Below are 27,624 nucleotides of genomic sequence, written 5' to 3'. Positions count from 1 at the left end.
TCAGTGCTGATTTCCTTCTTCCACTGGAACTATCCCAGTGACAGCAGGCTTGTGCCTCTGTGTCTACATCCTATAACTTGGCAATCATATCAGAAGCTTGATCACATTCTGTTTCTTTTACCATTTTATATTATTTGGTACATTTAATTCATGGTAGTATAGTTTGTGGGCATATGACAGCATTAGAGACAGGTTTTGATATTGTTCTGGGCTGTCATGTAGTAACAAATTAAATATTAGTTATGTTTTTTTGTTTGCTTTTTTAGTTTTTTGAAGATTTATTTATTTATTAAGTATACAGTGGTATGCCTGCAGGCATGCATGCAGGCCAGAAGAGGGCATCAGATCTCATTACAGGTGGTTGTTGGGAATTGAACTCAGGACCTTTGGAAGAGCAGGCAGTTCTCTTAACCACTGAGCCATCTCTCCAGACCCTGCTTTTTGTTTTTTGAAACAGGGTCTTTTTGTGTAGCCCTGGCTGTCCTGGAAGTTACTCTGTAGATTAGGCTAGCTTTGAAATCACAGAGATCCAACTACCTCTCTGCCTTGCAAATGCAGGGTTAAAGGCGTGTGCTGCCATTGCCCCAGTTAGTTGAGTTTTAAAATTTGAGTGTTAACTCGGTGTATTACAGTGGAAACAGGGAAAATTTATTTTTTTCCATTATCTTTGGAAATAGGTCTTTGCAAAATTTATTAGTTTTCTAAAGTGAGTTTTATCCAGAAGAGCAGAGGCTTTTCTAATGAGTGTATTACCATACTGGAGAGCACATTATCTAGCTACCTGTATTTTTACAAGTAAGAGGATTTGGACTCCAACAAATATGTTGGATATGCTTACTAATCACATAGGCAGTCAATACTTTTCTTTAAAGTGTGGTCATCTCTAGGTTCTGTAATGTCAATATATGTCATTTAGTTAGGCTTTTTTTTTCACTTGATTGAATGAAAACAGAGGCTTTTAAAATTTTCATTAATACAGCATGTTTGTTTTTGTTGTTTTTTGAGACAGGCAGGGTCTTACTATGTAGTTCTGGCTGTCCTGGAACTCACAGAGATATGCCTGCCTTGGCCTCCTGAGTCTGATTCTTCTTTTCTTTTCTTTCTTTTTGTTTTCTTCTCCAGTCTGGACTGTTAATAGATTAGTCTAAAGTCAAACTGCCTGTAGTGTGTCTCCACTCCACCCACCCCCCCACCCCCCCGCTAAATTTAGTGTTTTTGTTTTTTTTTTTTTTTGGTTTTTCGAGACAGGGTTTCTCTGTGGTTTTGGAGCCTGTCCTGGAACTAGCTCTTGTAGACCAGGCTGGTCTCGAACTCACAGAGATCCGCCTGCCTCTGCCTCCCGAGAGCTGGGATTAAAGGCGTGCGAAATTTTAGGTTTTGCTTACTTCTTCAACTTTTTAGACATCTTTTTTCATAGTTCTCAATCTAAAAAGGAAATACTGTGAATAAAATGTGTCACCAAGTTTTTGTTTTTCAAAATGTTTTTTTAGGTGTTGCTGTTGATAGTCTCCACAAGAAACTCAGGCAAGTTAATAGTGTATAAGTTTCAGATAGTAGGAACATGCAACTGAGTGTGTATGCTTGGATATAGAAGGCCTGGATTCAAAATCTGCCTCTACCACTTAGCAGTTTGTGATTAATTATTATTATTGTTATTGTTATTATTTTATTTATTTATTTTTGTTTTTTCAGATAGGGTTTCTCTGTGTAACAGCCATGGCTGTCTTGGAACTGACTCTGTAGGCCAGACTGGAGATCCACCTACTTCTGCCTCCTGAGTGCTGTGATTAAAAGGCGTGTGCCACCATCACCTGGCATGATTTTTTTTTAAGGTAGTTAATGTGCCATGTCTTCAGTTTTTAAAATTGGACACAATAATAGTTCTGAGGAGTGATTGGTTAATATATGTAAAATGTTTCATAAAATGCTTAGTAAGGGTTATTAGCTATTACTGTTTACTTGTTAAACGGGGCTAACTTTGGCAGAATTGTGAAATAGACGAAGTTGCCTATCTATTTACCCACTTCTAACGATTGGAACAAACAGTGCTTTCAGTCTGTTGTTCTTTTTGCACTTCCTGCATGATGCCCTTTGCTGTCTTTACAGTGAAAGAAAAAAAAAAACTTCATTCTGTTCTTACTACTTATCATACTATAGGGTTTCTCTGTGTAACAGTCCTGGCTGTCCTGGAACTCATTCTGTAGACCATGCTGGCCTCCAACTCACAGAGATCCACCTACCTCTGTCTCCTGAGCGCTAGGATATAAAGGCATGTGTCACTACTGCCTGGGTTTAGAGTACATTATTAAGCAACAAATTTAAAGTAATTTTTTTTTCTTTTTGAGATACAGTCTCATTATATAATCCCTGGTTGGCACTGATCTTACTATGTACACCAGACTGGCCTTGAACTCACGAAGGTCTGCCAGCTTCTGCCTGAGTGTTGGGTGTAAAAATATGTGCCACTACACCATATTTTTTTATTTTTTATTTTTAAAACAATTTTATTTTACATACCAATCCCAATTGTTACTTTTATGTTTCAAATGAATAACAGAAGTTGAATTGGTTTGAGAGATTGGTATTTTTGAACCAGATGGTAAATCTGAGTTGGCATTGCCTTGGAGTATTTCAGATGTTTGTTTCTGCCACCTTTTCACAGCCTTTTTTCATATACTTTTATGGGAAAGTTCCAGCTTTCTACCTCCTTCCCATGTCAAACAGTTCCTTTAGTGTCTGATAAAAAAAAAAAATGCTGGCCGGGCGGTGGTGGCGCACGCCTTTAATCCCAGCACTCGGGAGGCAGAGGCAGGCGGATCTCTGTGAGTTCGAGACCAGCCTGGTCTACAGGGCTAGTTCCAGGACAGACTCCAAAACCACAGGGAAACCCTGTCTCGAAAAACCAAAAAAAAAAAAAAAATGCTATTTAGTGAGCTAGATATACTTTTCAGTGCCCTTCCTCTGGGTGCTTTGTAATTTAGGAGTAATCTGTTTTCAATCTCAACAGAGAATAGAATAATGAAAGAAGTTTTGAACATGTTAAGCCTGTTCATAGTTCTTAGAAAAGCCTCATTATTTTATGATTCTTGGGATGGGAGCCAGGATTTCAGGAATGCTAGACTGAATTAACTACCATCCTGCTTTTATTTTTACTTATTTATTTTTATTTTAGAGACAGAGTTTCTCTCAGTAGTCCTGGAATTCAGTCTGTCCCCCAGGCTAGACTTGAACTCACAGTGATCAACCTGCCTCTGTCTCCAGAATATTGGGATCAAAGGCGTGTATATCCTCTTTTTATTTTTATTTTTTTATTTTTTTTTTTTTTGGTTTTTCGAGACAGGGTTTCTCTGTGGTTTTGAAGCCTGTCCTGGAACTAGCTCTTGTAGACCAGGCTGGTCTCGAACTCACAGAGATCCGCCTGCCTCTGCCTCCCGAGTGCTGGGATTACAGGCGTGCGCCACCACCGCCCGGCCCTCTTTTTATTTTTAAATGCTGAATTGGCAATGTACTCTAAAGGTTAATTGTCCATTCCCATACACATCTAAGAAACCTGTAATTTTTCATTTCTATAGTTTGCCTGAGTACAAGGAGAATGTTTTATCTAGTTATATCTGTCCACTATTTCTGAGTTATAAATTAATTTTGTTTGAGATTGTAATTTGGGATGCATGACTCTAGTTATGGTAAAATTGATTTTACTATAGCTGACGTACATATATGTAGTATTCCTTACCTTTTTTCTTACACTATCTACAATTGAAATGCTTAGAGAAAGTTGATTTTATATTTAAAGAGACAAAGTTGGTATGTAAAGGGAATTTCTGAAATGGCTAGGAAATGGTGAAAAGAAACTTCACTGTTGTTATAAGCTAGATGGATACAATTGTAAATAGCTGTGTCTTCTAGGTCTTTTTATTCTCATCAGTGGATGCTAACTCCTATTTAATTAAGAGGGGGAGCCTGTCATAATGATTATGTTTCCTCCCCTAGTTAATGCATTCTTTTTTTTTTTTAAAGATTATTTTTATGTGCGTTGATGTTTTGCCTGCATGTATGTCTGTGTGAGGGTGCCAGATCCTCTGGAACTATAGTTACAGACAGTTGTGAGCTGCCATGTGGGTACTAGGAATTGAGCCTGGGTCCTCTGAAAGAGCAGTCTGGGTAGCCATCTCTCCAGCACCTAGTAATGCATTCTTACCAGATGGAAATGGTAAATTTTAATGGGGCTGGAGAGATGACTCAGTGGTTAAGACCATGTACTGCTCTTGCAAGAGGACAGGAGTTGTATTCCTAGCACCCACAATAGGTAGCTTACAACTGCCTGTAACTCCAGTTTCAGGGGACACATCTGGCTCCCAAGGGCGCCAACACTCAACAAGTACACTTGCATAAATAAAATATTTAAAAGAAAAAGGTTTTCTGGAATGAAGATAGATATTCTAGTTGTAGTTGGGGTAATTGCCTCAGTTAAGTACTGGCATAGTGCTGGTATGGCCAGTGTCATTCTGATAGCTGTTTTTTGTTTTGTTTTTATTTTTCTGAGATAGGGTTTCTCTGTGTAACAGCCCTGGTTGTCCTGGAACTCGCTCTGTATACTAGGCTGATCTCGAACTCAGAGAGATTCAAAAGTATGCATGACACCTGGCCTGTGAGCAGTTACACTTAACATGGATTTATTTTATACTACTTTTCACACTCTTGAGAGGACTTTTAGCACGTTTATTTAGTCTTAGCAGGTGACTCTGCCCTAGGTAACAATGACTTATATTGAGGAAGGGCAGCTCTTTCTGAGATCTATTGATTATATATTGTTTTTACATGTATGAAGTATTTTTAGAAGATACTGGGACTATATATATATATAGCCCAGAGTACTTATCAGCATGTGAGAAGCCCTGGGGTTTATTCTTCAGAACCACTACTAAAAATTAGTGAATTGTAAAAAAAATTGTACTTGTACCAATTATGTAGCACTACCCAAATAATCAGCTCATGGGTTGCCATAGTAGTTGAGGTTTTTAATACAGAAGTCTAGTGTAGAATGACATACTTTCAGGTATCAAGGGATGAAATAAGTATTTAATGAACAGTTTATTCTTAGTAGTCTTCCCTTTTAAGTGTTGATAGTTAAACTGGGGCTTAAAAACATGAAATTCTGATGTAGAATTTAGTTTTGGATATGATAAGTTTGCAGTGTATATTAAATAGTTGAATTAGATGTTCTGTAGGTAGCTGGATTCATCAATTGAAGTTGGGTAGAGTGTCAGACTGGAAATAGAATTTGGGAATCATCGGATATAGGTAGTTTTTAAAACCCACAGACTGGGACCAGTGAGATGGCTCAGGTATAGGCATTAGCTGCCAAAGCTGGTGACCTGAATTTGATATCTGTAACACCCATAGTGGAAAGAAAACTGACTTCTGAAAGTTGTTCTCTGACCTACATGTGTACTACATACAAACAAACAATATATAATAAATGTAAAAATGTAAAAAAAAAAAAACCACAGATCGATTGAAATTCCCAAGAGAAGTGAGTTGGTGGTTAGAGCCGTGTCAAGGAACTCTTTCTAAGTGAAACTCTGAAATCAGAAGTAAAAAGAAGCCAGCAAAGATTGAGGGAGAATAGCTAATGAGAAATACAGAAAGCCAAAGGCATGTCTTGTAGTCTAGTGAGAACAGTGTGCTTAGTTGTGGGTCACAGGGCCAGAAGGCTTCAGATTAAGCTATTTGACAAATTTTATGGTTGTTTTATTTTTCCCTTAAGTTATTCATATTCTATGTATCAAAGTAGGGTCAAAATGTTTTATAATTTTATTATGGAAATTTTGTTTCTATTATAAATTACATTTTATGCATTTAGGTTTTTTTTTGAGACACTGTCTCTGTAGCCCAGGCTGGTCTAAAAGTTGACATCCTCCTGTTTGTACTTTTCCTAGGCATGTGTCTGCACATCTGGTCAATATTTATATTTTTATAAATTAAAAGTTATTTTATGTGTATAAATAAAGCTTTGCCTGCATGTATATCACATATCTATCTGTTCACCACTTGTGTGCATGGTGCTTGAGGAGTCCAGAAGGGAATTTGAATCCCCTGAAACTGGAGTAACAGATGGTTGTGAATCACCATGGAGTGTTGGGAATGAAACCCAGGTCCTCTAGAAGAGCAGCAGTGCTCTTGATTGCTGAGCCATTTCTCCAGCCCATTGTTTATATTTTGATGGGGGATAGAATGGGAGGATGACACAGAAAAGACCATGATTTTCAGTGAAACACTTTAGATATTTTGTGATACATACATAACTTTTGTGGGAAGATAAGGGGGAAATAGGTATAGCTAGCTTTTGTTAGTTTATAATCTGGCTAGCTAGCTAGGAATATATCTCAGATGTATCAAATATGAACCCCAGCCTAAAACCTCAGGTAGAAAGGTGGTACTTCATTTGCTTTGTTTAAATCAGCTTGATTTGAACTTTGAAATCTTGATATGAATGTCAACTTCAGTTCTTTTTTTGTTTTTGTTTTTTAAACTTTGGCATTGCGTATTTTACCTTTTGGCATTGCATATTTTACCTTTTCTAGGTGAAGTGTTGTTTTTCGTTGTATTCCGTTGGGTTCCTTCTGGTTTCTCTGGTTCTGTGGGCTCCCAGTGCCTGTGGCTTGGAAATTCCTCCTCCTAATAGTGCTGGATGCTGGAAATTAAACTTGGCCTTGGAACATGCCGGGTATATGTTCTATTACTCAGTTATGTCCCCAGTAGTTGGGATTTTGAGACACAGTTTGACTGTGGCTCAGGTTGGTCTTGTGCTTGCTATCATTGTGCCTTTTGAGTCCAACTGCTGTGATTATAGACATGGACTATCTTGTTCAGCTTTTTTCCAGGTCACTGACTGTGATGTTATCTGTATTTTGTTGGTCTTATAAAACACAGTGTACTGGTCTGTAGGCTTTGTCTCTAAAATCCCTGAGATGGGGTTTTTGAAACGTTTGCTGCCGTGATTGAAAATTGGTGGGAGTGAATAATGTAAGAAAAACTTCCAGAAATTAATCCTAAGAGGAAATACAGTAAGACCAAATATCAATCAAAGCATGATTGCTTGAAATGTCCTTGGAGTCATCTGAGAGCTTCCTATGATCAGAGGTAACTGAGTTTTAAGGATGAGCATATCTAAGGCAATGACTCATGTGTATATCTTTGGGAGTGATAACATGTCTATAAGTTGAGGGTACATGTAGTGTATTTGAAAGTGAGTGAGTGGACTTGTGTGTGTTACAGGAGGGAACTGAGAGCTTATATTAGAGAAAGCTTCAGAAAAGAGGATTGCTATTATAACAGTCAGATGGATGTATTTAGAAAACAAAGATGCTTAGGAGGCTATTACGGTAGTTCTGACCTGAACCTAGGAAGGATTGATGCCCGTGGGATGGAAGCAAAAAGCTGATTAGATGGAAACCATTGGGAAAAAAATGCGTAGAAGACAGAATTTGAGGTGATTCTGAGATTCTCAGCTGGGCTTAGGGATAATGAATGGAATCATTTGTAGAAACTGGCGAAGTTGCAATAGGATTGCCTAATGAGAAGAAGGGAAGGTTTAATGGGGATTTGATAAGTTATCTGAGCCTTGGAATGGGATTAGATTTGTGGTTAGTGGGTTCTCCATGTCATCAGGATCTTGCTGTAGCACCACTGTTTTTCCTGATGATTGTGAGGAAGATAGTGATTTAGAAAGATGAGAAAAGAGAAATTGAGTGGGAGTCAAGCAGTGTTTTTATTCCCTTTCTTGTTCGTTCGTTCATTCATTCATTCATTCATTCATTTCAGGACAGAGTTTTTCTGTGTAGTCCTGGCTATCCTGGAACTCACTCTGTAGACCAGGCTGGACTCAAACTCAGAGATTCACCTGCCTCTGCCTCTCAAGTGCTAGGGTTAAAGGTGAGTGCCACCACTGCCTGGCTCAAGCAATGTTTTTAATTTTTTTAATTTAAATAAATTTTGTAATTTAGAATTACTTTGTAATATTTTAAGAGAACTTGAAAATTGTGTGTATGGAGTGCCGTCTTTCATTTTCTATAGTTCTTTAAGATGCCTCGTGAGCATTTATAAATCTCCACAGATTCATATTAATAACTACATATGTATGGTTTATGTTAAGAAAGTTAATTAATCCTTTTGAATAGTTTATCATTTGAAACTACTGGCAACTGAGCTTATATTCTTAAAGAGTTTGTGCTTGATGAGGGTTATTCACAAGTTTTTCCCTTTTTTTTTTCTTTACAGTGGTGCAGGTGACCAAATCTGGAGTTTTTGGGCATGCCAGGCCAGCACTTCAGCACTAAACTACACCACCATCCCATTTTTATAAGGCTTTTAATAGAGGGTTGAGATTTGTAGTATAGTACCTTTCGTTTTTGAGGCATAAATTAGATGTGACTTTGTTTCTTAAGTGCTTAGTAATACTTCATAAATAATACTTAATCACTAAGCAGAATAATATAATTTTAAATTATTGTAGGTGTGTTTTGCCTGTACGTACATATGTGTGCCACATGTTTGCTTGGTGCCTGTGAAGGTCAGAAGGCGTTGGATCCCCTGGAACTTGGTTTATGATAGTTGTGAGACACCATGTAGATGCTGGGAACTGAACCAGAGTCTTCTGCGAAAGCACCAATGACTCTTAGCCAGTGAACGCTCTCTCTAGTCCCAATAAAGACTTCTTAAGAAGAAATGGGCATAATTGTGACTCTTAAGACAAATGTTACTTGGTTCAAGTGCAACACATACAGTTAGGTGGAGAAAAGAATCCAAGAGCTAAAAAAAATTCTTAAAAATCCTGTTATGCAGATTTTATTGTACCAGTTTATTGAAATGAATCCTTGAATAGAATTTGAAAACCTAGATTGCATGCAGAATTAGATTTACTAAGTTAAATGACTTCGCTATAATATGTTACCATGATATTTAATTACAGTCCCTTTTCAAAATATAGCATTAACTCTTAAGAGCTAGGGGGCTGGAAGATAGTTTAGTGGTTTAGAGCATGTACTGTTTTGTAGAGTACTTGAATTTGGTTTCCAACTTTCAACCACTCTGTAATTCCTCTTCTGGCCTCTGCAGGCACCTGCATTTATGTGCACACACACCCACACAGACACACAGATAAACAAATTAAAAAGAAAACTGTTTTACAAAAACCCTCTTAGAACTATTTGCCTTGAAAATAATTTTATATGCCTCATGTGACAAATCTGGAAGAAAAAGAATACTTTCTGTTAATTCAACTCCCTGGAGTATGTATTTCTATAAAAAGTTGTGTAGTGTACGTCTCTTGTCTTCCTTGAATTTCAATTTGGAATTGCACAGTTACCTGTATTTTCAGAATGGTCAGGGATATTAAATTACTGTTTGTTCTTCATTTATGATAGCATTTATGATGAACAGTCATGATGATAATTATATAGTGCTGAAATTTAACTCAGGGCCTTGCGTATGGGTGATATGCCCTCCACTGAACTCTGCTTCCAGGGTTGATGTGATTATTACTATTTTTGAATTTTATTACATTAAAATTTTCATTTTGTGTGCCTTTGTGAGTTGTATACTTTGGCTAGCATGGGGCGGAGAGGCAGAGGACAGCTTGTAGGAGTTCTCTCCATCTACCATGTGGATCCCAGGAATAAGCTCAGGTTGTCAAGATTGGCAGCAGGCATCTTTACCTGCTGAGCCATCTTGCTCCAATATGTGTCAGTGACAGTTTTTTTTTTTGTCAGTTTTGAAAGTTTAAGTATGTTATAACAATGCCCTCATTCCATGAAGATTAGTTAAAGTAAGATAACTGGTTGTTAGTTGAACATGCAGTACAAGCACATACTTTAAAGCAAGCACGGATTTTGAATGTAAACATTTTAAATGAAATACCATAATTGCTTTAGTATATGTTTATTATGACATGTGTTCTTTTATGGTAACTTTCTGCATGCTCACTATAATTTCCAATTTGGCGTGAATAAGTAATTTATTTACATTTCATTTCTGAAAAATAAAGGAAGGAAATGCCTAATAAATATGAATACTGCCACTAAATTTCTATTGTCCACTTTATGTATGCTTGTATGATTATAGTTCCCTGCCATTGAACACACTTTCAGATTGCTGTTAGATTGCATACAGTCAGTGTGTATAAAAATTTAAAAATCTAAGCAAGGGGCTGGGAGGATGCCTCAGTTGGTAAAGCATTTGCTTTACAAGCACAAGGACCTGAGTTTGGTCCCTGCACCCAGGTAAAAAGGCAGTATTGGTGTGCTTTTGGAACCCCAGTGCTGGGGAGACTTAGACAGGAGGATCTGTGTCTCACTGACCAGTCACTTTAGCCAAGTTGGGGAGCTCCAGGCCAGTAAGAGAGCCTGCCTTTAAGGAAAAGGATGGCATTACACACACACACACACACACACACACACACACACACACACACACACACTTTAAAAATGCCCAAGCAAGATAATTTAAATTACTTGGTTATGAAGTAAGGGTTGAAAAACCCAAACAAATACAATTACAAGAGAAAAAGATTTCAAAATAAATTATAAGTAATTACTAATTACTTTTTTTTAAACTTATTTAGATCATCTTACCTTTTCTTTACAGTAGTACAGATTAGAATTGACTTAGCACTGCTCATACTCATGATAATATTGTTGGTTGTATTGGTATATGTCTACAACCACAGGCATTTGGGAAACTGAGGCAGAACTGCAAATTTGAGGCTAAACTGGCCTATATGTGGAGACCCTGGGTCCAAAAAATGAGGAGACATGCATGCGCACATGTGCCTGTGCCCATACACAGCACATTATGTAGAAAACTTTCTCATGTTTAATTTGACTGACCAACCCAATAAACTAGTTGCTTTTATTGCTGTGTTAAAGTAAAATTCTAAATATAGTAGTCCATTATTAAAATAAGTAAGTTTAATTAAAATACAATTGGTTAAAATTTTGGCTTTCTAAAAATACTTTTGAATATAGAAGGCTATAAGTGAAATTCAGTTTTGGTCTCCTTTACAGGAATAGCTATTCACAGTCAGACAGAACCACTTACACGTTTTGCAGTATCTCCTGAGGAAGTCAGAGTCTGAGCCAGCATGAAGATTGACTCTTGTCTTTGGTCTGATTTATCTTTATTGTAACCATGTGCAAGGTGGAGGTTATAGCATGGAAACTAAAATCTTAGTAAGTGTGATTTTTGTTTTAGCTATTAAATAGCATCCTTTCTATGGTGAAGTTGTCCTCTTAGCAAAGGTCACTCTGTATATGGGGTGTAGATTTGATAGGCAGGACCAGAATAATATACTTATAAAGTAATTTGGCTTTCTAAGGTTTAGATAGAAGGAAAAATACCTATCATCCTGCCTAGGAATCTTTTCTCTTTTCTGGTTAAAGTAGGTTATGGAGGAGGCACTAAATTTAGAACAGATTGAAAAATTGAGAGGTTGTATAGTGTAATTTAAGTCATTAAAATATCATTAAGTTTGCCATATAAACTGTTTCACTTATGAATTAGTTGTCATTAAACAATAAAGTCTTCATTATAGTGCACTGTTAGTAAGCCCACTGTAGAGCCCTGGGAATATTTGATTTACTTGTCTCTCACTGTGTAGCCCAAGCTATCTTTAATCTCAAGATCCTTCTGCTTCAGCCTTTTAGGTGCTAGGATTACAGGCATGTGTCAGCACTCCCAGCTTCTAGGACCTTTTAGATAGCAAGTATGTTTTTAATATTAACTTTTAGTGTACATTTTTCAAATATCAAATATGAACATTCAAAAATAGATTGATACGATTATGCTAATAGTTTTTTTAAAGATATTTGTCCATTTGAATTTCCTGAGCATATAGATGATATGGAGTTTTTCTTTTTTTCTTTTTTTTCTCCAAATGTAATTAGATTTTGAGAATATAGAATATTTCTAGTTTATCATGCTATTTTGTTAATTGTGATAGTGCTTTCCAACATCTTTCTTTGCTAATTAAAAGAAGTGAATAATTAACACTTTCAAGCTATTTTTCTCCCTTAGCAAAGATAATTAGGTAGGACTTTGATCTTCTGAATTAATGGATCAGATATACTATAAATAGCATGATCCACACTGTTTGTAATTTGAGAGTGGTTATGTGTTTAAGGTACTATTTGGTTTGTGTTCTTTCCCTTGCCTACAGGTCTTTTTAACTTCTAAAATAATGGTGGCAGCTGAGCTGAAATTGAGTAATTTCTATTAGTGACTTACCTATTTTTATCTTCTTCCCCTGTAGAACAAGTCTGTATTCATCTCCTCTTATCACTTTAAGTAGTCCAAAATAAGCTTTCCTTAAGTCCTGAAGTCTAAGAGCTTTTTTGGGAATTTATCGCCAATAGCTCTCTGGAAGAGAACTATAAAAGTAGCTACAAAAAGAATTCTACAAAAGTCGATTAATCCAATAAGAAATTTTTAATGTGTCTTTTAAGAAATAATTATTTTCTATGTTAATTTTTTTATTTTGGGGCATATTTTCAGAGGTGGAATTATGTAACTATTATTTTAATAACAGTGTCCTAATTATTTATAGCTTCCTGCCTGACATAACTCACTTCAAGAAGTACACAATGTCAGAACATGGGATTAAGTGGGCCTGTGAATATTGTACGTATGAAAATTGGCCGTCTGCAATCAAGTGTACTATGTGTCGTGCCCAGAGACCCAGTGGAACAATTATTACAGAAGATCCATTTAAAAGTGGTTCAAGTGATGTTGGTAGAGACTGGGATCCTTCCAGTACTGAAGGTGGAAGTAGTCCTTTGATATGTCCAGACTCTAGTGCAAGACCAAGGGTTAAGTCTTCATACAGCATGGAGAATGCAAATAAATGGTCATGCCACATGTGTACATATTTGAACTGGCCAAGAGCAATCAGATGTACCCAGTGCTTATCCCAACGTAGGACCAGGAGTCCCACAGAATCTCCTCAATCCTCAGGATCTGGTTCAAGACCAGTTGCTTTTTCTGTTGATCCCTGTGAAGAATATAATGATAGAAATAAACTGAATACAAGGACCCAGCATTGGACTTGTTCTGTTTGCACATACGAAAACTGGGCTAAGGCTAAAAAATGTGTTGTTTGTGATCATCCCAGACCTAATAACATTGAAGCAATAGAGTTGGCAGAGACTGAAGAAGCTTCTTCAATAATAAATGAACAAGACAGAGCTCGGTGGAGGGGAAGCTGCAGTAGTGGTAATAGCCAAAGAAGATCGCCTCCAACTACAAAACGGGACTCTGAAGTGAAAATGGATTTTCAGAGGATTGAATTGGCTGGTGCTGTTGGTAGCAAGGAGGAACTTGAAGTGGACTTTAAAAAGCTAAAGCAGATTAAAAATAGGATGAAAAAGACTGATTGGCTATTCCTCAATGCCTGTGTGGGTAAGTTTCTGTTTTTTGCATTATTTTGAGTGAGATAGGAAAAGATATTAAAAATGGCTTGAAAAATAAAGGAGGGTCAGTATTACTTAGCATTTAACTCATTTGGCATGATAGTTCAAGTGTACACATATAAAGGTCTGTATTTTTTTTCACCTTGTCTGCCTTGTACCAAAGTGCACAGTTGTGTACATGCCTCTATCAACTTCAGAGAAAGCTTTTAAGTAAAAAAGACTGTTAGCACATCAGCGAGAAAGTATATACCTGAAGTTTAAAATTATTGCTCTTATTTATTGTAACAAGATGTGACAGAGGAACACCAGCTGCTGTTTCTGGATGTTTGTAAACAGTGTGAGCATCTTGTGATGATAGAGGCTTTAGTCAGAAGTTAAAAATATCACAAAAATGTGTGACTCCAAGAAGTTGAAAATGACCTTGAAATTGCTGATGTTAACTTAATATGAATGTCATGTAGTAAATATTTACACACTTGGTGGAACTGATTTCACATAGCCAGCTAATTCCATAATTCAGATTATGATTTTATGCATATTATGTTTTCAGTGTTTTCCTGAAGAAACACACAATATTGAGTGCGGTGTTTGTTCAGAGATGTTAAAGGACAGAGATAGTTGGGAGGAAGATTTTCTCCAACTACTAACTTGATGAATTAATAATTTGTGGTTTATTCATAAAGGTGTTACTTAATTCTGTTTTGTTTTGAGACAGGGTCTCTACACAGCCCTGACTGTCCTGGAACTCACTATGTAGACTAGGCTGGCCTCAAACTCACAGAGATCTACCCATCAGAAAGTGTTACTTGATTCTTAAAAGTTTTTTTTTTTTCCACATCCCCTTCTCCTAGTAGATTAGGTGTTTGGATTTCATTTAAATTATTTCTGTGGGTTACTTACTTTGACATTTACTTTTGTTTAGAAATGTTTAAGTAATTTGTAAGGTTAAACTTGGTGTGGAACAATAGCATCTCTCATGTGATTAATCCTTCAGGAAGTAGTCCCATGAGTATGAAAAATGTAGAAATCTAAGAAATAGATTCTCAAGAAATCTAAGGTTTCTCAGGGTTGGAGACATGACTCTCAGTACTGGAGCACTTGTTTTTTTCCAGAGGTCCTGAGTTTATACTGTCAAAATGTATGTTCTAGCAGTTTAGCCTCTGGATTTTAGTCATAGTAGCACTTAGCAACTAGTCTAATTTTTTACCCATTGAGCCATGAACCATGTTCTGTTGACACTTCAGTCTTATTTCATCCCTTTTCTTGGGGGTTCTTTACTACTTTTTTCCACTTGGGTTAGATTTATGTATTTGGTACCTCTTAATACATTCGTAATGTTATACAGTCATCTTTGCTTTGCCCTAAAACATTTTTGTCACCTAAAGGGAACCTTTTACCCATTAGGAAGTTTAACACCTCCTTCCCATCCCACCAATCTGCTTTCTGTTAAAAATATCACAAAAATGTGACTTCAGGAAGTTGGGTTAGCATTATATTATTGACCTTTAGAATGTGTCATTCATATTAATGAATTATGACCTTTTGTGTTAAGTGTGATTGTCTTAATTACTTGTATGCCTTTGTAATACCTAAAATCACATTTTCAGTGGTAGTTTATAGTCTTTGTAAATCACATTTGCAGTCGTAGTTGCTGTCTGTATTTTAATCGTATGGTTACAATACAAATAGTGTATATAAATTTACAGATGGAAATGAACTAACTTCTTTACCTGTTTGAGGGGTTATAGAATTCTTTTAGGAATCAGGAGTTTATAGTGTCTTACGTTAGAAGATCACAGGATAAATAATGTATTTAAATATGTTGTTGTTTTTTTCTCTCTATAAACACAAGGTAGAACAATCAGCATGTTTGCTAGTATTTCATGTCTTTACAGCTATTCACTCTGCTTGGTACTCCCATTTATTTTATTTTACATATTCTTAATTCTTTTGAGTTACTGTCCCGATTTCTGTATTTTAACAGGTACGAGCTCATTTTTAAATGATAGAGCAAAATTGTATGGCCAGTATGATCTGATCTTAATTCATTTATATGATAGAGCAAAATTGTATGGCCAGTATGATCTGATCTTAATTCATTTATAGGTTCCTTTGTAGGCACATGAAGGTCTGCTTGTTGGGGTTTCTGTCCTGCCTGGTTCCCACAGTCATTAGGTCCCAAAGAAAATCACACTGAGGTCTCCATAAGTTATAAACTGATTTGGCCCATTAGCTCAGGCTTCTTATTAACTCTTAGAACTTATATTAACCTATTATTCTTTCCTATGTTAGCCACATGGCTCAGTACCTTTTTCAGTGGGGCAGGTCATGTCTTCCTTCTTCTGTGTCTGGACAGGACTGCGGAGGAATGGGCTTCCTCCTTCCCAGAATTCTCCTGTTCTCATTGACTTGCCTCTATTTCCTGTATAGTTGTCCCGCCTATACTTCCTGCCTGGCTCCTGGTCAATCAGCGTTTATTTAAAATATAATTGACAGAATATAGACAATTGTCCTGCACCACTTTGTTGTTCAGTTGTATTGGACTTTGTGTATGGTTCTTGGTAAGGTAGATTCTGTCTGTCCTGTTAGCTGAATGTTTTTAACCATAAGGTCAAAAGTTATGACCCTGTGTCTGTTGGATAGTCATAGCCTGAAGTGTAAATATCATTCACCTACATTTACTTTTTAAAAAGCTTGTTTACATTATGTTAGATTAATTAAGAAGACAAAACCACCTAAGCAGTAAGGCTAATAGAAAGGTGGTGGCATGTACTGAAAAGGGTTGTTTTGTTTTCTTTGAGACAGAGTTTCCCTGTGTAATCCTTGCTGTCTGGAACTAACTCTGTACTGCAGGCTGGCCTTTAACTCAGAGATCTTCCTTCCTCTGCTCTCCAAGTGCTGGGATTAAAGACTTGTGCCACCACCGTCCTGCATGTTCCCCAGGTTTTATTAGATGTGGGTATATTATGAATTATTGATATTTTGTATCAAAAATCATCTCTAGACCAGGCATGGTGACCCAACTTTTCATCCCAGCACTCAGGCCAGAGGTAGGTGGGTTCCTGTGAGCTCCAGACCATCTCGGACTACACAATGAGACCCTGTCTCAAAATGTGTGTGTGTGTGTGTGTGTGTGTGTGTGTGTGTGTGTAAAGCAGGGATAAAATTATATTCTGAATGCAAATTATGAGATGTTCTCACTTAAAATTGAAAAAGATTCTCAAAGTCAGGCTAGCTTTGAAGTTGATAAAATAAAATTGAGGAAAGTTGACTTATTGTAAAAGCATCAACAGTGTTGAGCAAACAAGCTTCTGTGGTTATTGGACATAAATTTCACATAAGTCATGTTATGTTGTGAGAGGATGTTGGGGGTGACAGTGCCCAAATGTGCTGTCAGTAAAAGTGTTACCTGGGCTGCCTGGATGGTAAAAGCAGAGTTGTCTTGTTTTTCTTGCTAGATAGCATGCACTTAGAGCATAGAGCAGAGTACCTAATTAGTCCACACATTTGTTCTGGAGCTGCGTTGAGACTGATCCTGGTGAAATTGCGCTCTAATTTGTGATTCATGTCAAAAGATGCAAAGCGTCATACAATTCCCAAGTTAAATCTGTGCTTATAGCACATGTACTTGAACCCTAGACTTACATTATCTACCTACTAAAATCTCCCCTAGAGTGTTTTACTATTTTAAACTCACTGCAAAGCCAGTGAGGGATCCTCCTTACTCTTTTTCTTTGAGACAGGATCTGACTGAAATGCTGATCCTTCTGCCTCTCCCTCATGGATCCGAGATGAGAAGCGTTCACCATATCTGGTTTATGTGGAACTTTGTTCATGCTAGAAAAGTACTCTTTCAACTGATCTACATCCCCAGCCCTCAGTCTCTCATCTTGATCAATGACAGTTCATTTTCCAGAAGCTTTGGTTAACCCTTTATTCTCCTATACCATATTCTCTCCTATTTCTCCATTACTTTAAGTCAAGATTTATTTTTATTTTATTTTGTCCCCCATGACGGTCTTACTACAGAGGTCTGGCTTTCCTCAAAGTCACTGTTTAGATCAGGATGGCCTAGACCTCACAAGTGCTGGGATTAAAGGTGTGATCCACAATGTATGGCTTATTTTCATTTCCATTGTTTGTCTGTGTGTGGTATTTGCATATGAGTGCAGATGCTCACAGAGGCCAGAGGTGTAAGCTGTTTTGATAGAGTTGAAGAATAGACAGTTATAATTATAGTTTTTCTTAGTTATGAAAAGAGATAAAGTAGATGTAAACATTGTAACTGTAATTCTTGCTTGATACCAGTTTTGTTATATGTAATTTTACTATGTTAAAGTTAAAATCTTCCTTTTTATTTAGACAGAAAAGGGGAGATGATGTGGGAAATCCTGTATATGTGTTGATCTTATTGGTTGATGAATAAGGCTGCTTTCGGCCAGTGGCTTAACAGAGTAAAGCCAGGTGGGAAATCTGAACAGAGATGTAGAGAGAGAATAGGTGGAGTTAGGGAGAAGCTGTGTAGCTGCCCAGAGGAGACAGATGTGCCTGAACCTTGTGGTAAAATATAAAATAATTGCAATGGGTTAATTTAAGATATTGGCCAAGCAGTATTTTAAGTAATATAATTTCTGTGTGATTATTTTGGGTCTAGGCATCTGGGAATGAAGAAGCATGCCTTTGCCTACAGAATGCTAATGTTTTCAGTCTTGCCTTTTGTTGTTGTTGTTGTTGTTGTTTTGAAGGCAGTAAAAAAAACATGTCTATATGAAGCTTCTTGTATCCAAGGGTAGTCTGTTTCTTTCTGATAGTTCACAGCATTCCAGGGCTCAGCCCATTTATTTGCGCTTAATGTGTTGTGTGGAGTTTTTTGTACCTTTGTTCTGTTTGATTTTCTTGTGTTGGTTTTATTTCCAGCCACTCTACCACATACACTACAACTGTTTGGGTATTTATTTTCCATCTTTAGAAATCTTTCTTCCTAAGGAATTGCTTTGCAATCATTACTTTCATGTCGTGGGCTCAGATCTTTGTTCTAATATGTCAGTTTTAGAAATCATCTTGGGAATGAATTTAGAGAGGAGGCTAATATAACAATTCACTACCTTGTTAGGTTTCAGTTGTGGTTATTTGAGTACTAACCTGTGAAATTTATTTATTTTATTTTATTTCTTCTTTTGAGACAAGAGTCTGATGTACATGCCCATATCTGCTGCCAGCTGTCTGAATAGTGGAGGGTGACTTTGAATTCCTTATCCTCATGCTTTCACTTTCCTTGAGAATGCAGGCAAGGTGCCACTCTGCCTGGTGAACTTTGATTTTATATTCTTGTCAAACTGAATATTTTACTGAAAGATTTTCTCTGCTTTAGTGTCCTGTGTCTTAACATGTTACTTTTCATATGGATGAAGACAGAACTAGACAAAAATATCTGGTATGTTATTAAATAATTAGTAGTCTTTGACATTTAAAACTGGACTATCCTGCCTTTTGAGTCAATAATGTATTCAGACTTCTGTAGCAAATCTTTGCTAGTGTATCCATAAAAGGAAAGTAAGCTTCTAGGATGCTGGCAGTGCATCCTTTGTATGTCCGTGCTTAACTTTGTGTGGTACTCTTAATGTGGGTATGTGGGTATAGCTATTGCAACCCAGCATCTGGCTGGGCATTGCCTTTAATCCTAGCCCTGGGGAGGCAGAGGCAGGTAGATCTGTGTGAGTTCAAGGTTTCTACATACTCCATATAGTTCCAGGCCATCTAGGGCTACATAGTGAGACCCTGTCTCAAAAACAAAAAGCAAAAACAACCCAGTATCTTCTGCTCTATGTACATTCTTGCTCATGGATTTCCTTATCTCAGATAGTTTATATTTAGCACCACGAAAGAAGTAATTGTCTTTTGTTAGTTTTTGTCTTTTCTTTGAGAGTTTAAAGATTTTCGTCTATGGTTTTGGAATTTTGAATATAAAATAACATTTTGAGTTGTGATTTTACGAACTGAGTTCTCAGCAATATAAAAGGTCCTAATTAAAGAATTAGGGAACACATACATGTGTAGGCATGCACAACATCTGTTTCCTTTCCACTGTTAATTGATGCTGGGCAGTTTGTTTTGATATTTGAATACTTCTTGACACTGAGGATTAAAAAAAAAACAAAACACAACTTCCAGGGATGGAGTATGTATGGCAAATTGATGGTTGGTGCTGGTAGACATAGAGCTCAATCAGTTTTCTTCTCGTTTTTTCACGTATGTTTGAGATGTTTTCTGGCTTTCAGAAAGGATTGATTACATAGGCTTGCCAACTAACAACTTATACCTCACATGCTGAGAAAGGAAATGTTACTGGCCATTTTATGGGTACAGTACCTTCTTTCTGCTGTTTCAGGGCTTGGTGCTGGTGATTCTTGACTATGTATATGATTATACAATACAATATATGTGTCATTAAAATAATAAAAAAAAAAAAGGACAGTAACTGGATGTAGTAGTATGTACTTGTAATCCCAGCACTTAGGAATCGGAGGCAGGAAGATTGCCACAAGTTGGAGGATAGGCTGAGCTACATAATGAACTGTAAAAGGATGTGCTTAGAGTCACTGTTAATCTGAAACAAAATTAAAAAGCTTTATTAAAGTAAATTGTGTATATCGTGGGCAAAACCCAAGCATTGATAATTGGGCTTCTTTAAAAAAAAAAATCATTGTTCTTACTTTCTCTCCTTATTCCTAGTCTTACTTTAAGATAGCTACCTTTCATCATCAGTTTTTTCTGAAAAACTTTACAGTCTGTATGAAAGTTACAAGCAGAGCACAGGGTTACATAGCTGTGCCTTGGTTTTTCATTGTCTACTTTGTTAGCATTTGGTGCTTATCCTCTCTTTCATTGGCCTGTTTCTCCCAAAACACTTGAATTAGCCAACGACATATGACACTTTGCTCCTCAATCTTTTAGCATGTATTTCCCAATAACAAGGATGTTTTTCCTACATAGTTACAGGATATAATTATGCAGGAAATGGAGTACTGAAGTCCACATTCACCAGTTCCTCTGAATGCTTTGCCCCATCCTGTTGAATCAAGGCAGATGACATTGTGTTCAGTTGTTTTGTCTGTTCAGTTTTTTAATTTACAGCAGTGCCAGTTTATTATTATTATTATTATTCTTTCATGACATTAACATTTTTGAAAATTTCAGTTTTGTAGAATGACTCTCAATTTGGACTTTTCGGTTTTTCTATAATATAGATTTAGTTGGGTATTGCTTTTAGAAGAGGGAAGAGTACTACAGGGGGCTGGAGAGATGGTTCAGAGGTTAAGAGCACTGACTGCTCTTCCTGAGGTCCTGAGTTCAATTCCCAGCAACCACATGGTGGCTCACAACCATCTGTAATGAGATCTGGTGCCCTCTCTGGCGAATAGGCATATATGCAGACAGAACACTGTATACATAATAAATAAAAATCTTAAAAAAAAAGAGTACTACAGAGGTGAAGTTATTTTAGCTGTACTTTTGATATCTCTGAATAATGTCTGTGTATCATTGTCTTTATATTTTGAAATTTATTTGTCTATATGAGTGTTTTGCCTGCTTATATGTTTATACCATATGTGTGTGGTGCACAAGGAGACCAGAAGTGGATATTGAGTCCGCTGGAACTGGAGTTATAGGTGATTGTGACTTGCCATGTGAATGCTGGGACTAAATGAACCCAAGCCTTCTGGAAGACCAGTCAGTGCTCTTAACCTTGAGCCATCTCTCCAGCCCCTTATTGTCTTAAAAACAAAAACAAAACAAAACAAAAAATAAGAATTTAATTGTGATAAAGTACATAAACATTTTACCATTTTAATCTAATTTAATTTTTGGTGCTGAGAGTTGAATCCTGGTGTATTCTGGACACACAGTCTGTGCTGAACTAGCCCTTGCCTCACTTATAGTGGTGTTGGCTTTACATTGCTATGCAGCCACCCACCCACCCGTTTCCACCTCCAGGACTGCTTTCATCTTTCATTACATAAAACTGTGACTCTATTTTTCCCATCCAGCAACTGCATTCTACAGTCTGTGAACTTAACTACCCTAAGAACTGCATATGAGTGGAATCATAAGGTGATTTGGTCTTTGGTAACTAGTCCATTTCACTTAGCACAGTGTCTTTTAAGATTCATATGTTGTGGCGTGTGTCAATTTCCTTCCTTAATTTTTTAATTGCTTTATATATTTTTGTGTATATGTGTGTGCATGTGCCTGTGGGCCATATAACATGAGGATTTTAAGATTTTAAAAAGAACTAAATCAATCTCTCTCTCTCTCTCTGTCCCTCCCTCCATCCCTCCCTCCCTCTCCCTCTAAGCCTAAATTCTTCCTACTTGTGCTCCCTGCTATGAATTTCCACCTAAACCTCCTCCTTCACTATTGACCATTAAGCTTTTTATCAGATCAGCCAGGTACCTTAGCAGGCAAGGTAAACCATCAACGCACTTTTATATAATTAAACAAATGCAACACATCTTTACATAGTTAAACAAATATTCTGCAACATAAACAAATGCGACATACCTTAACATAGCTGAACAAATGCAACATATCTTTGCATAGTTAAACAAAAATATTCTGCAATACTGTTTTTATTATATATATATTATTGATTTTTATTGAGTTCTACATTTTACTCTGCTCCCCTCCCTGCCTGTTCCCTCCCCTTCAACCCTCTCCCAAGGTCCCCATGCTCCCAATTTACTCAAGAGATCTTGTCTTTTTCTACTTCCCATGTAGATTAGATCTGTGTATGTTTCTCTTAGAGTCCTCATTGTTGTCTAGGTTCTCTGGGATTGTGATTCATAGGCTGGTTTTCTTTGCTTTATGTTTAAAAATCACTTATGAGTGAGTCATTCTGGATCTGGGTTACCTCACTCAAAATGATATTTTCTAGCTCCATCCATTTGCCTGAAAATTTTAAGACATTGTTATTTTTTTCTGCTGTGTAGTACTCCATTGTGTAAATGTACCACATTTTCCTTATCCATTCTTCAGTCGAGGGGCATTTAGGTTGTTTCCAGGTTCTGGCTATGACAAACAAAGCTGCTCTAAGCATAGCTGACCATATGTACTTGTGGCATGGTTGAGCATCCTTTGGATATATACCCAAAAGTGCTATTACTGGGTCTTGAGGAAGGTTGTTTTCTAATTTTCTTGAGAAATCACCACACTGACATCCAAAGGGGCTGTAGCAGCTTGCACTCCCACCAGCAAAAATGCTCCCTTTTCCTCACAACCTCTCCAGCATAAGTTGTCATCAATGTTTTTGATCTTGGCCATTCTTACAGGTGTAAGATAGAATCTCAGAGTTGTTTTGATTTGCATTTCTCTGATGACTAAGGATGTTGAACACTTCCTTAAGTGTCTTTCAGCCATTGCAGATTCCTCTGTTGAGACTTCTCTGTTTAGGTCTGTACTCCATTTTTTATTGGATTAAGTGATCTTTTGGTGTCCAATTTCTTGAGTTCTTTGTATATTTTGGATATTAGACCTCTGTCTGATAGGGGGTTAGTGAAGATCTTTTCCCATTCTGTAGGCTGTCGTTTTGTCTTGTTGACCGTGTCCTTTGCTTTACAGAAGCTTTTCAGTTTCAGGAGGTCCCATTTATTAATTGTATCTCTCAGTGTCTGTGGTGCTGGGGTTATATTTAGGAAGTAGTCTCCTGTGCCAGTGTGTTCAAGTGTACTTCCCACTTTCTCTTCTTTGAGGTTCAGTGTGGCTGGCTTTTTGTTGATTTCTTTGATCCATTTGGACTTTGCATAGTTAAACAAATATTCTGCAATACTCAGGTTATCACATGTACACACATAAAACTTAAGAGTCAAAGCACAGGGGCTGGAGAGATGGCTCAGTGGTTAAGAGCACTAACTGCTCTTCCAAAGGACCTGAGTTCAATTCCCAACACCCACATGACAGTTCACACCTGTCTGTAATTCTAGTTCTTATGAAAGTATCTGTGAGTTCATATATTTACCCATGACTTTGGGATTTATATTTTCACAATAGTTGGGTTAATAGTCTGAATATAGTTTATTTAATATAGTTCTATAATTGTTAATAGATCACTTAAAAGATATCAGGAACTTTTTGATTTCCTTACTTCATTGAACCTTCTATTTTTCTAAAGAGTATGTTTTAATGAACATTGGGATTGAAAAGAAGTTAGTCTTGATTATAATTAGATTTAAGAAATTATTTTCAGAGTTGGAGAGATGGCTTAGTGGTTAAGAGCTTTTGCTTCATTTGCTAGGTTTAGTTCCCAGTACTTACATTGTAGCTTACTACCATCTGTAACTCCAGTTCCAAAGGATTCAATACCTTCTGGCCTCTGGCAGCAGACATGCACTAGCATATATGCATTTAGGCATGCAGGTGAAACACTTATATACACATAAAATACAAGTGAATAATTAAAATTAATTTTTTTTTCAATTTCTGATTTCCTCTCTCTGTCTCTGTCTCTCTCTTGAAGATGCCTGTTCTGAGATACTATTTTTGGTGTAGAAATGGCTGGTCTGAGCTTGTTACCTTTGGTTATACTTGTGAAAAATGCAACTAGGAGGCAGTTTGTTTGGTCTGCTCAAATTATTTCTGTAGTTGTCACTGTTTGTGCCTGTTTGAAGGCACGGTTAAAAATATAATGGGTTTTAAAATAAAATTCAGCTTTTCATCTTGGAGAGATGGCTCAGTGGGCAAAAGTGCTTCCTGTGTGAGAGTGTGAGGACCCGAGTTCAGATCCCACCCATGGAAAAAGCTAGGAGTGGCCACAATGTGTAACCTGTCTTCTGTATAACTCAGGATTGTGGGCTTCCTGTCTTAACGAGCCTATCTCCAGGTTCAGTGAGGGACCTTGTCTCAAAGGAATAAGGTGAAGAGCAATAGAGCAGGACATTTTCTTATGGCTTCTGTAGGCATACGTTTACACACACATGCATACTCACAAAAATGCAACTCTTATTTGGGTATTAAAAGAGTTCCTTGCAAATATTTGAGCCCAGGTTTATGATTAAACTATATCTAAATATATATATATATAAAACATGGTTACTGGGTGGGAGAGTTTCTTGTTAATACGCAAATCAATTAAATAATTTAAGCCTTAGGTAGAGGAACTGCCTAGACAATAAAGCCAGCCACGTCTGCATCTTTCTACTGACCATTCTCTAGGACATTCTGAACACTACCATTTAAAACTAACTTTTCTCTTTAAGGGTTCCTGAAATTGTGCCTGCTGTCTCCAGGTCCACCCTGACCCCACAGCATAAACCATGCTGTGATGTTACACAGCTACCATAGAACTCCAGGGTAGTGTTGAGCTGGCCCATGTGGGTTCAGGTAAGTCCTGGCTTTTTTTTTTACCATTTGGCATTTTTTTCAAAGTTAGTTACCATTATGATTTTATATCATAAAGGAAAATAAGGCAAAACTTTGAAAACTGTGCCATATATGGGGGAAAAACAAGTCTATTATTTAAACATCTAATGAGCCAGCTCCAGATGCTAACCAATGGAGTTCCATAGTAGCTGTGAAGTCCCCAGTGAGTTTTTGACCTGTGGCTTCAAAATCTGTTAAGCTCACTCTGGCCCAGTTATAGGACAACATGATGTAAGCTTTCCTGCGGTAGCTGCCTCTTAAAGATTTTATTTGGTAGCTAGTAGTACATTATATGCTTTCATTTACTTAAAGACTACATAAATTAAAATTTTTATTAACATTTTCCTTATCTCTAATTGCCAGTAGTTGAATGTATAATGAAACCTGGGGGTCAGTTTTAGGCTGCTGATTGGTTTGGAATTAGTCTCAGAGTGCTTTTAGTTGTCTTTATTTGCCTTTATAATAATACAAAGGAGGAGGAGCAAGACAGAATACACAATGTAAGTTTGTTAAATTAAAGAATACTGAGGCCTCAGTTACTTTTGGAGACATTGTGAGTGATCAGAAGCCTAAAGAACAGGTATAGATTTTAGAATTGATCAACTCCACCACCCACAGCTTTTGTTCTGTAAAGTTAGGTTTTTAACACTTAACATTTGTTTGCTGCCCTTTTCTGCCTTACTGTGCTTCTGTTTTTTCTTACTTTTATCCTTGATATTAGAAGTTGCTAAAAATGTAAAGAACTTGGGGACATCTTTGTGATTGTGATACCTTCCCCCTCCCTAAGCAAAAAAAATGTGGTAGCTTAAGTTTAATTTCATGACACAAGTTAGGTCCTTCTAAATCTCAAACCTACAGTGAAAATTCATGTAAGAAACTCTAAACTTGATTAGTAGCTCTTTCTGAACACTAATAAAATTTAACAAAACTTGGACAGTTTCATGTTCTTATGAACTTTGATCTGTAATAAATTTACCAGTTCTTGAAGCTGTGAGCTCTTACGGTTAGTGAATGCTATATATATATATATATATATATATATATATATATATATGCACGCACACACACATATGTATGTATATACATATATTCCCAAAGCATTAGACAGTAAATGTTATTAAAAAGAAGTATTTTGTTCCTTTTTGTATTGGGAAGGTTGGAGTCTTACTCTTTTGCCTCCTCCTTTTCCAGTTTGTGTTTTGTGGAACAACAACATAGTCCTGCTTGAGTTTAACAAAAATTGGGAGGAGAGAATTCAGTATTTTTGATGTTCAAGTTAAATGAAAATTCTGACTGGTTCTGTGTATGTGACTCAGCTTTCTAAGGTATGATTCATATAACATGGAGTTCAGCATTTGAAATTCTGGATACTTGGACGACAGGCAGGCAGTAGTAGTGTCAATTGTAGTCCCAGGCTTAGTTTGTACAGTTCAGTGTGCTGGTTGGTCTGATCTCCCCACCTCATGTGCTAGTGCTAATTTCAGACATTCTTCAGAAATATTAGTGAGGAAATGAATTCTTAAGAACTTCTAAGACATCAGCTATACAGAGACTTAGCTAAAGCGTGAAGGCAGTTGTTTAGAGGATATTTCCTTCTTCTAAACCAAAGAAAGTAGTCACTTGATATTTAGCTTTAGATTGCCTCACATTTGTGCCTTAGGGGGAAAAGTATTTTAACACACAGCAATTTCATACATGTCTGTACATCTGAATACATATGCACAAATCTTCCTCTTTGTCTATTCAGATAAATTGATCAAGCTCTTGGGTTACTTTTAGAATTTGGAGCATTTTTTTATGTGTAATATGTATTTTATAAATAGGTAATATTTTTAGGTTTTAAGCCAAAAATCTGTAGAGGTTCAGAGATGCAGTGTTTTCCTTCCCATGTCGGGGATCAAACTCAGTGCCTTTCGATTGCTAGGTATGTGCTGTACCATTGAATTAACTCCAGTCCTGGTTTTCTCTGATAGGACTGAAGGAGAAAACAGTTGTCTTTGTAAAGAAGCATTGTAGGGTGGGGTATAGTAGCACATGCCTGTAGTTCCATCACTTGGGAGACTGGGGTAGGGGAATTGTCTCAAGTTGGAGGTCATTCTTTGGTACATAGTTTCTAGACTTGGCCTGCACTGTGAGGCCCTAGCAAACAAAATAAGATAAAACACCTATAGAAACAAAAGGAGATAGGGTGAGTATAACTAGTTCTAAATATTGCAAATTGCATTAAATTATTTTTAGACTTTTTTGTGTACTTGAATATAATTAGAAATAGGAAACTCTTTAATGATAGATGATTTTAATAAGCAGCACTACTTATGTCTGTTCTTGAGCTTTGTGCTTTGGGAAGATGTTATGTTGTCTCATGCTAACTCTGCTACAGTTTGGTCCTAGTGACTTCTAGGGCACTTTTCTTCACAAGGATGTTTTGAAAGCCTTTATGTTTAAAGTAGATGAGGGCTGATTTTTTTATAGTTAAAATGTATTGACCCAAAATACAAACTAAAATTTCTGTAAGAAGCATTCTTAGTTAATAGCATGAGGGTTTCAGCTGGTTTTGTTTTTAAGTTGTTGGGATTGAACCTAGGTCTTCATATACGCTAGGCAAAAAAAGGGTCTACCATGGAGCAAACTTTACTCCCAGCCCCACTATAGTGGGCTTTTATTTATTTGTTTGAGTTGGAAAGCTGCACTCTTGTTACTTAGACTTGTTATGCTCTTAGAATCACAGGATCTTCCTGTCTGAGAC

At 36.9% G+C, this 27,624-nt stretch overlaps 1 protein-coding gene across 2 annotated transcripts in view; it reads left to right on the top strand.

Moving 5' to 3' along the window:
* Zranb1 (zinc finger RANBP2-type containing 1) overlaps positions 1 to 27,624 on the top strand; it is a 54,816-nt gene that overhangs the window by 6,385 nt on the left and 20,807 nt on the right. The window contains exons 2-3 of one of the 2 annotated variants that reach the window (XM_041666993.1): positions 11,064 to 11,228; positions 12,602 to 13,452. In XM_041666993.1, coding sequence (XP_041522927.1) covers positions 11,188 to 11,228; positions 12,602 to 13,452 — 892 coding nt within the window. In that variant the 5' untranslated portion in view covers positions 11,064 to 11,187. The remainder of the gene's footprint in view (positions 1 to 11,063; positions 11,229 to 12,601; positions 13,453 to 27,624) is intronic. The other variant, XM_041666995.1, reaches the window with a different exon arrangement.

Source organism: Microtus oregoni, unplaced genomic scaffold (assembly GCF_018167655.1).
Source record: "Microtus oregoni isolate MIOR12 unplaced genomic scaffold, Mior012 000016F_ref0000370, whole genome shotgun sequence".
Taxonomy (NCBI): Eukaryota; Metazoa; Chordata; class Mammalia; order Rodentia; family Cricetidae; genus Microtus; species Microtus oregoni.
The sequence above is the reverse complement of the archived record's forward strand: the minus strand, read 5'-3'. Positions and strand labels throughout refer to the sequence as shown.